Source organism: Aplidium turbinatum, chromosome 3 (genome assembly GCF_918807975.1).
Source record: "Aplidium turbinatum chromosome 3, kaAplTurb1.1, whole genome shotgun sequence".
NCBI classification, from domain to species: Eukaryota; Metazoa; Chordata; class Ascidiacea; order Aplousobranchia; family Polyclinidae; genus Aplidium; species Aplidium turbinatum.
The window spans coordinates 2,172,670-2,182,514 of record NC_137474.1 but is presented as its reverse complement, the minus strand read 5'-3'; the positions used below and the strand labels follow the sequence as shown (position 1 = coordinate 2,182,514).

Sequence of the window (9,845 nt, the reverse complement as noted above, 5' to 3'; positions counted from 1 at the left end):
TACAGACGCCAACAATTTATTAAACATCGCCAGTTTGACGAACAAATTGACTCTTGCTCGATAATTTCTGACCAGTCTGAATCATTTATAAAAATAAATTGTTATGCTGTTAGTGCATTGTATTTGTTTTGAATAATACCATTCAATCCCACCAAGTTATTATCAGTCATTTGTTTATGGATTATGGTATTGCAAAAACAAAATTGTTCATAATTATGGTCTTTCAAATTTTTAACTAAACGTCTTTCCTTGTAACATTTCTATCTTCTGCTTTTCTTTGAACTACTGTTTTGCTGACTGGCTTTTACTTTTTACCACGCCTCAAAGACCAAAGCTTATTTTTCTCATTTGCGAGTTTTCACCTAAGGGCTTGTATGCAGCCAACCGTGTCCAAATTGGCTCTCAATCACGCTTGAGTGGCTAAACCTTCAACAACTTGATCGAAGTAGCGAGATAGCAGTTTCATGAAGCGAACAAAAGCGTAACATCTATGTCTTCAGGCGATAAACAATCACAAAGTCTAACAATAGCTCCGCAAGTTATGTTCAGTGACGTATCATTTTGTACTTTTTGGCTAACAACACAGCTCAGTTTTGGAGATATGGACACAATGCCTTACAAAGTTGGTTAGCGCGTGACTTCTGGAACGAAGAAACTTCAAGATCAAGCCGCGCTGGTTCGACTCTCGGGGTGTACGCTTGAGCAACGCACGTTGAGGACTGCTCTCCATTCAGGGGCATCTAATGGATGCAATAATTCCCGGCAACATGACTTTCAACAATCGGAAACTTCACTTTACCAATCTTGGTGATCGGGCCTGCGTCAGTGATTCAAAGCCTCTACAAGTATGCGAAACTGCCAGGATTAAGCTCTGCAAGAAGCTTTCCCAGTCTAAGGATAAAGATCCAATCAATCAAAGCTAAGGTAAATAATTCATAATGATGAACTGTTTTGCCTAGCAGTCAAAATTCGGGCAACGGTTTCAAGGTTGTCGACTGGACCAGCTGCTTCCCTGCATGGCTGTCTCTCTTTTAGGCTGCATACCACTGAGAACAACTTTCCTTCATGATGAATAATACAACGCTACAAAAACACACTTGCACGAACTGGATAACCAAACAACGCAATCTGTTTGACACCTGTTCAAACATCTAGCCCGAGTCACCGCCACTGCTTGTGGGTGGTAAAAGACAAAGGCCCTCAACTCTTGGACTGGGGTATTAAACTGGGAAGAAATATTAGTCAGTCACTGCTCCTGGCCAATCAAATTGAACTGTTTTCCATCATGAACCGTATATTATTGTGACGTAAGCTAATTGTTCATTATTACAGAATCTGATTAGCAAATAAAGCTATTTCGCTCTCCCTCTATTAGTATTGCAGAAGTTCTAACGGGTCCCTACAGTATGACGACGACAATCGGCGCGATGGGAAATAATGAAAACAAAAAAAGACGCAGCGAAACCTGGTAAACTATAAGTGCGCAGTTAGTTTGCTGTAGATAAACTGTTGCACTATTTCTGCACTCTTGTTATTAGTTACCAATACTCGTATTTGCTCCTTGATGGGTCAACATACAAAACGCGATGCATTTCAGGTTTAATTCATTCATAGAAGTTGCACAAAGCAATTGTAAAGCACAATATGAAATAAAAACTGAGTAGTAAAAATTATAAAGCAAAAAAAGGAAAAATTGAATGCAAATTTAATAGTATTTGGTCAAAAATTTCACACAAGAAAACAAAAGATGAATTTATAAAAAGTTTATCACAATGCTTGAAAAGGGAATGAAAATTGGTATGAAACTGAATTAGAAATTGTGTTTAAGTAAATTGTAGCTTGCCGCAGAACGAAGCCACGCAGACCACAGCGAGGTGTATTTTCGGATTGTTTAGAAAAATAATCGGACAGCAGAACATAATCGGTTTTATTGATTCAACGTTCGCAGACGTTAAATCAATGTAAAAAAATTATGCTTTGCTGGCTGGGTAATAATAATAATCATGTTTTATTTCGCATATTTTGTTTAAGTAGTAAAGTAATGGGAGCACAGTACCAATCAAACCACCTTGGACTCTTTGACGTATAGATAACATGCTCCCGCACACATAAATTTAAGGACAAAAAAACAATTCACTTTGGCAATACTGAGGTGAAACATCTAAAAGAAAAACCGTTTGCTAACTTGAAGATACTTAAACAATGCAAAACAAAAACGTCTACAATCCGTACAAGGCTGGGATAAAAGCGTAAACATTCACTTTTTACTTGAGCAGTGATTCTGTGTGCAACAACAGGTTCACCTTAAGAAGTTTGTCGAATTTAGAAAAAAGTGCGAAATACTGAGAACTGGTGGTTGACGATTTACAATAAGTGGACGACAAGATATTAAAAGCCCATCTTCCATAATGCTACTGAGGGTTGCAACGGCACAGGCAATAAATAAACCTCTTCATTTTTCTTTCCAGATACTTTATTTATTTTAAACAGATTTGCTTGGTTTCCAAACAAGTGCGCACTGTCAATGCAACACATCTGCTTCATCGCCAGTTATTACAAACAGTTCTCATACGGTAAGAGATCACACAAGCAGGTACACTAGCAGTCAATGATAATTGCACTTTGCTAGATTCATTTCACAAGTCGTCTTTCAACCAACCATGTTGTACATGTGCGTTCGGTGACATTAAATTAACGTTGTGTTTGCAATGCATCGATCGAACAAGGTGCGTTTATCAAATTCGAGATGAAATGCAAATATGTTTCATAAAACAATACACATATGTCATTGTTGACAAGTAGGTTGAGAGGGATGAGTTGACAATATCAATCATCCCAGCATCGCCAAAACTCACTGAATTTGTGTCAGTTTTCGAGATAATATGAAGACAACCACATGCTTCCAGTAAAAGCTTAAAACTAAATGGAGAAACGTACTTTTTAGGTTTTGAGAAGTTAAAGCACGAAGTGCCGCCATACAGCAGATGCAATCACTAGCAAGTAAACAAATCATATTCAGAGTTGAATTTCGCACGGAAAGGCAAGTCTAACAAACACGAACTGCTGGAAGCAGCACTTTACAAATAAATATCTTTATGGTGACCTGCCACATCTCACTGAGACAATCAGAAGACGAAGATTACACCTGGCAGGTCACTGCTCTAGAAGTCAACAAGAAATTAGTCATATTCTTCTTTGGGAACTAAACTATGCACTAGAAAAATAGTTTGGCAAACAAAAATCTTTCTCCAGCAATTAAAACAAGACACTGGAGTGCAAAAACACAAACTGTTGAAATTGATGAGGAACGGGGATGTTTGGAAAAACTATGTTAACAGTGTCCGGGTACGCCAGAATGAATAATGCTGATGAACAAACATGAAACAGATTCCAACCTCTAAAAATCAGGAATCTGAGTCTTGGGTATTGCATACACAGCGATGCGTCGTTCGTTGGTGTTGGTTTGGTAAGAACAACCCAACAAGACAAACATTAAACGAAAATGCTCTCTATCTTTCATCGTTATTTTGGTTGCCAGAAGATTCTGACAGCAATAATCAGTTTTCTTTCAATCTTTTCATCACCCCTCACGGCTGACTATATCATGAAGGTGGAGTGAGTGGTATCAACTGTATGAAAGCGCTGAATAGTTCACCGTTGTGTGCCGTTGATGGGAGTTGAACCTGTAAACAATCGATGGCATAGCTCAGTGCTCAGTAGCTAATTCCAGAGTCATTTAATTTTTCTTTTTTCGTTTTCAAGCGTGCACCCGGTGGTGGAAGATTTGAATTCAGTAGACGGAAAGACAAGGAAGCCAATCTTCGTGTCCGCCTTCAGGTCAGTCATAAAGTGTCTTGCCAAAGACACGACCGCGTGCTCTCGAAGAGTGTCGAACTGGTGGCCTTCCAAGCGTCGTGATGAGCCTCATACCACTTGGTAACGCAGCCCCAGTCGGCTGATCGCTATGAAAGGAAAACAGTAGAATTTTTGTCGACTCCTGTCTCTTACAGACAAGCCGCTACTTTAGTTAGCATTTGAGAAAAGTCCTGAGTGGCCGGAAGCTGCGGCAGTGCAAGAACCTCTTGGCGTTGTGACGTCACAACCGGTGACGCGATTTCCATGGCAACGTCGACTACATCGTCATCGTTTACGGCAGAAGACAAAGAAATAAACTCAAACTGCGCCAATTCCTTACTGCAGATGTCAGAGTTGCTGAGGTTGTTGTTGTTGAAATTGAAACTCGTCTCTTCTTTGTTTCTTTCAACTACCAGGGTGGTGACCGAGTTTCGAACCCCGGTTTGCTTGTTTTTGTCCATGGACAAGTTTGGGAAGAGAGAGTCAGTGATGGATTGCCGGATGCAAGGATCGCCGTTCAAAGTTAGTTTCGGAGGAGGCATAATCCGAGGTGTGCGTTTCGGTCTAAACAAATTCCTTCGTGACATTATCTTAAATTCGACAAAGTTTCGATACCGTAAAATATTTATAATGAATAATAAAATAATAAATATTATCAATACTACAAAAAGTGCTCAATGCCAAGCAAAAAGCCAAGAAGGGCAAATTACATCAAATATAGTTATTACTTTCTAAAACTCCTACAGCCTGTTTCACCCTAAAAGGGAGATCATCAGAAGGTCCTTATATATTCTATTTGAATAAGGACCTTCTAATGATCCCCTTTTAGGATGAAACAGGCTGTAGGTAGAGGTTTTAGAAAGTAATAACTATATTTGATGTAATTAATAATATTTATAAATAATATTAACTAATTTATCAATATTTATTTTCAAACGCCTATCATGATATCATGATTGGGCAAGATTTCAATTTCGTAAAATATTGATATCAATCGTTTTACTTCCATGCAAGTAGTGCCTGCTACAAGGTAACTGAACTTTACTTAGTAAGTTTAACTTTACTACAATTACTCAACGTCACCGATACGTGTACAAACGTAACTAGAATATGACAGTGAAAATATATGGCAGTACTTCGGAACGAAGATAACAGTTTGGTTGAAAAGGCAAAACCACCTGACGTCTAATTAAACCAAACAAAAGTGTGAAAGCTTAATTCATAAACAAATGGCCACAAATTTCAAGTTATCTGGGGTCACTTACTGCTCCCTAATACACAATGATGCGATTCATCTCGATGGTTATGTCTTACTTTTTACCCCTATTCACTCCTATTCATCGACCTACCTTCCCCGTTTGATCCGTCTACCACCGGCTTGATGCTGGGGCTCCACGGCATCAAATAATCTCTGCATCATTTCAGGATCTCCGGTGATGATGACTCGGTGTGCGTCGTTGGATGTGGAGGAAGAACTTTCCTTCATCTTGCTACTTTCAGGAGGAGTCACTGGGCGAATGTCTGAGAGAAATTTCAAAAAGTCTTAAAACACTGTTATATATGTAGTTGGAAGAGTCGTATCGAGGTTTACACCCGGCAGTTGAAGATTTGGATTAAGTGGACGGGAAAGGCAAGGAAGCCAATCTTCGAGTCTATGTCCCGGCATGCAGACACACAACCGCATGCTCTTGAGCGTGTCAAACCGGCGCCCTTTACAGTGTCGCACCAGGGCCCTCATCACTCCGCTATGTAGCCGACTATTATGCATGACGAATATAGTTGAGTCTTCTAAATTTAGTCTAAGTTTAAATTCTAGACTTTGTTAACTAATCCCTCGACTTTTTCGTTATACGTGGCCAAGCCAAGCATTGAAACAAGTCTTCTTTAGGTGAGATACTTTAGCCAGTATTCGACTGTCTATTCTGAGATGCTGCATTCACAGAAGATGCTTCATATAGAAGCCGTACATGGGTGAAGCCTCGTTTCCTTATTTCCAGAAAACAAGTTTCGGGTAACACAAGATCTTAAGCAGTTTAGACACCCCAAGTCTTTTCCACAGGACCTTTTCATAGATTATTATTTTTCAGCCAACAAACTACTCATAATGTTGGAATAAGGTTTACAGCACGATGTGAAAAAACACAGATTATTATAACAAGTCGTTTACAAACTAACTGACCAGAAAAACGTCTAGACCTCACACAAACCAATTTATAAGCATCGTTACCAACAACATGCCAAAAATGACATACCTGCGACGTCATCTGCGTTGACCTGTCGAAACAAGGGCTGTACAGGTGGAAGGATGTTGTAAGGGGATGGACTCACCCTGTTAGGTTCTTGAAAGAAGGAGGTAGGAAGAGCTCTGAGATGCATCGGAAGAGGATCTGTTGCACATAAAAATCAGAAGCTATCACAGAATTGTGATGCTAAGCAGCAGCCAACCTCTTTCAAGACAGTACAAAACCCACTAGAGGGTCAAAAAGCTTCCAAACTCATTTTGAAACTACACAGCAGACTCCACAAATATGCGACATTTGTGGAGCCTATCATGGGTCGGCCAATAGATCAGCGGACCTGATAAAACCACCCTATAGGTCCTGGTTACCGCTACGATCTTATAGCTAGGGAATGCACATTGCAGTGAACAAGCAACAATAGAATAAACTTGCGCTAAAGTCTTATCATTTGTTTTGTGGTAGTGGTTGAAGATTTCAAATCAGTCAAACAATTCGAGGTCTTTGATTACCTTTCTTGGGTTTTCGAGGGGGTATGGGGCGTATATGGGGCTGCTTCTTTGCTCCGTCTATCTGCCGAACAAACTTTTTTCCTTTTCTGGCTTTCACAACCTCATGGTCTTGATGAGGGGTTTGGCTTGGTGACCTGCCGTAGCAAAACAAACTTCCATTAGTTTCCTTTACAACGTTGAAATTGAGTTGGCTTTATTCTGTAACAACTCACAAAATTTCATTTTATTTGCACTAGAAAAACAAACTTTTCAAACGCGTTCTGCTCCTCATAAAAGATTCAAAAGAACAATGCATAAGAACGATTCGTGAACTCAAAAGATATAGAAAGGTATTGTCACGAAACAGAAGATCTGTAGGCTACTTACAGTAAAATAGCAAAATCGATTAAAACAAAAACCAAGATGCTATCTGATGCCATGCGGTAGGCAGTAAAGCTTAAATGATGAATTGAGAACATGTTGGTACACTGAGGTCCTTTTTATTAGCAATGCACCTTTACTTTAGATCAGAGGTTTGCAACCATTTTTGCACTGCGACCCCCTCAGAGCAATCAACGTAGTCTCGCGACCCCCATTAAAATATTCAACAAAGCATATTTAAGAAAAATTTAACCAAATTTGAGTCACGATGACATCCAGATATGCCTCGTTTCACTGTTCTATAGTAAACATTTGAAACCAAATTGTTATTTATTACTGCTTAATTATAATATTTCCTCCGATCATTGGTTAGTTCCATTTCCTATAAAGCTTGGCTAGATTATAGGAGAAACAATAACGAAAATAATGTACATTTTCGCACTTTCACCGGTTGAATTTATTGCAATCTTTTATGGATTTATTCAAATGTGCTTTAGTTCAGTTACATTACATGGTTGGTGCTGCATTTTTTAACAACCTTGTCAATGCCTGGAGGCTAGAGGTGTTGCTGAAAGAACTTTGAACAAAATAGCCTACACACTTAAATTTTTCGATGCCATTAGAAAGGATAGAATGGAACTGACAAATTCATATTTAACATAGACTTCCAAATAATCTTGTTTTTTTGCCATAGCGAAGAATCTGGTTAACTTTAGTTGGTACAAAGTAACGTACAGAAACTAGGTTAAAAATATCTAGAGATTGTCCCTAAAAGTATTGAATGCTTTTCTATTGTTAAAGCCTTTGCAACATCTGAAAGCTTAAACAATAAAATAAGCTCACTGCAAAAAATGATCGATTGCGAAAAAACACAATTTTTAATTTTTTTCTGACAAAAAGAATTGAAAACAATTACACTGCAAATTGAAGATGCCGACAATAGAGAGAGATGGAAGGGTCGCTGCAGACAACTGGTCGACCCTGATGTTTCGAGATGAAGACCAGGCTTCTTTGAAAAAAAAATGGATGATGATGGGTGACATTGGATTTTCAGGAATTTTGCGATCCCCTAGAAAAACGGTTCTAAAACCCCAAAGTTGAAAACCCCTGCTTTAAAGCATCAAGCTTCTATTACCAGAGAATAAAACAACAACCACTTACTTCGAGCTTTCCAAAGAAGGTGTATGGTTTCTTCTTGGCTTGTGTTCTTTTGTTTCACTAGCATTGATGTTGTCTGCTTCAGATTTAGATAAGTTCAGCGAACTACAAACTGAATCGTCGTCACTAGAAGCGCTGCTGGACGAAGTGGATGAAAGGCTGGTTGCCGCAACTCGCTTACCGCCAGATGGCGGGCGGGTACTCGCAGCTGATCTGTTCCCAGTCGTGGGCCTGCTACCTGAACCGATTCTTCCTTCACCTCGAAATGTTGGAACGCCGACGCTGCTGGAAGGTCTAATGATGTTGAGTGACGAATCAATAGAAAAGTACGCAGAGTCCTGTTCTGTTAGCTCAGTGTCTTCGTTCAGCTCGTGATTGGTGTCATCGTCAGTGTCGTAACACACCTTGCCAACTCTATCAGCCTTCCTTAATGTATTTGGGGGGCAAGGGGTGATACTTGGGCGTGGAGAGGGTAAGTCACCAGCAATTGAAAGTCTTTCTTTACGAATCGGCGTCGACTGACGTTGTGGCTTGCCTACGTCATCAAAGTAACAATCATCAGATTCATAACCGATGTCTTTTTTCTTAGGGCGATATTTTTTGACAAGTTTTTGCCATTCTGCGGTGAGTTTGTCTTTGGTGATGTCAAACTTGTTAACCTGGAAGTTCTCCTGAGCTGAACTTGTGGTTGAGGAGTTGTCACCGTCTCCGTCAATATCAGGAACTTGCAAGGACGTAATGAAATCAACATCAACGCCATTCAATTCGTTTTGTGGAGTGGCTCTTGAGGTATTCTCTCTCTTTTTCTTTTGCTGGCTATTCCGAGCACGTGACTTACGAGGCTCAGCGGTTCGTCGAGTGCTGACAAATATGCAGGAATTGTCTATCACTTCCTCATCTTGGATACTTTTGATAGATCTTCCTCTTCTTCCTTTAGGTGTCTCCTCCGAGACTTTAACACATCTCCGTCGTAGTCTCGATCCCGCATCCCGGATCTGCTTAGCTTCTCGAGGAGATGTCGGCTGCAGAGCTTTGTTAGGTGGAACTGGAACCCTAACAGTCTTCAGTTCCACGATCTGACAATTAGCAAGATCTTCATGTTTGTCTACTTTTAACGGCGAAATCGATCGGCTTACTAAGCCAGAATCTCGCCTCACTCGAACTACATCACCAGAACTGTAATCATGGTCATGATTGCATGCATTAGCAATCGCAGAACATGCTGGAGACAGACTGTTCACTGGAGAATAAGATGCAGTGTTTCCAATTAAGTTTTTTGGTGACGTCTTCTCGTGCAGGTTGGTCAGTGGCAAGCCTAGCTGCTGATAGTCCAACGTAGGTTCATGAGCGTTTACAGATTTTTCCTTTATGACGTCAATAGGTGGACACCTGTGCTTCAGAGACTCTTGCACCACAATTGCGCTGCGCGAATCAGGTGTGACGCGACGATGTAGCTTCGCGTTTACAAGAACACGCGGAAGAATATCTGAATTATTCATCGTGAGGACAGAGCACAGGCACTTTACTCTACATAAAACAACTAACTATTCTCCCGTAATTACACCTGCAAGAAAATAGCGATAAGAAAACAGGTAAAAAATCACTTTTTGTCCACAACCCATTTGATATACATTTACCAAAAGTCTAATGTTAGCAACAAATAAAAAGTATGAAATAAAAATGGATTGATGGTTTGATTTTGAACCTTTATCCTCGGACTGAA

General features: G+C 39.9%; 1 protein-coding gene across 1 annotated transcript; it reads right to left on the bottom strand.

The window, feature by feature from the left end:
- Positions 1-1,584: 1,584 nt before the first annotated feature.
- On the bottom strand, positions 1,585-9,671 carry LOC145767528 (uncharacterized). The gene is made up of 5 exons (XM_082579373.1): positions 8,126-9,671; positions 6,605-6,738; positions 6,108-6,242; positions 5,205-5,376; positions 1,585-4,419 (listed from the first exon to the last, which is right to left on the bottom strand). Exons 1-5 carry the CDS (start codon positions 9,619-9,621, stop codon positions 4,005-4,007), a joined length of 2,352 nt encoding a protein of 783 aa, XP_082435499.1. The 5' UTR covers positions 9,622-9,671; the 3' UTR covers positions 1,585-4,004.
- Positions 9,672-9,845: the final 174 nt, after the last annotated feature.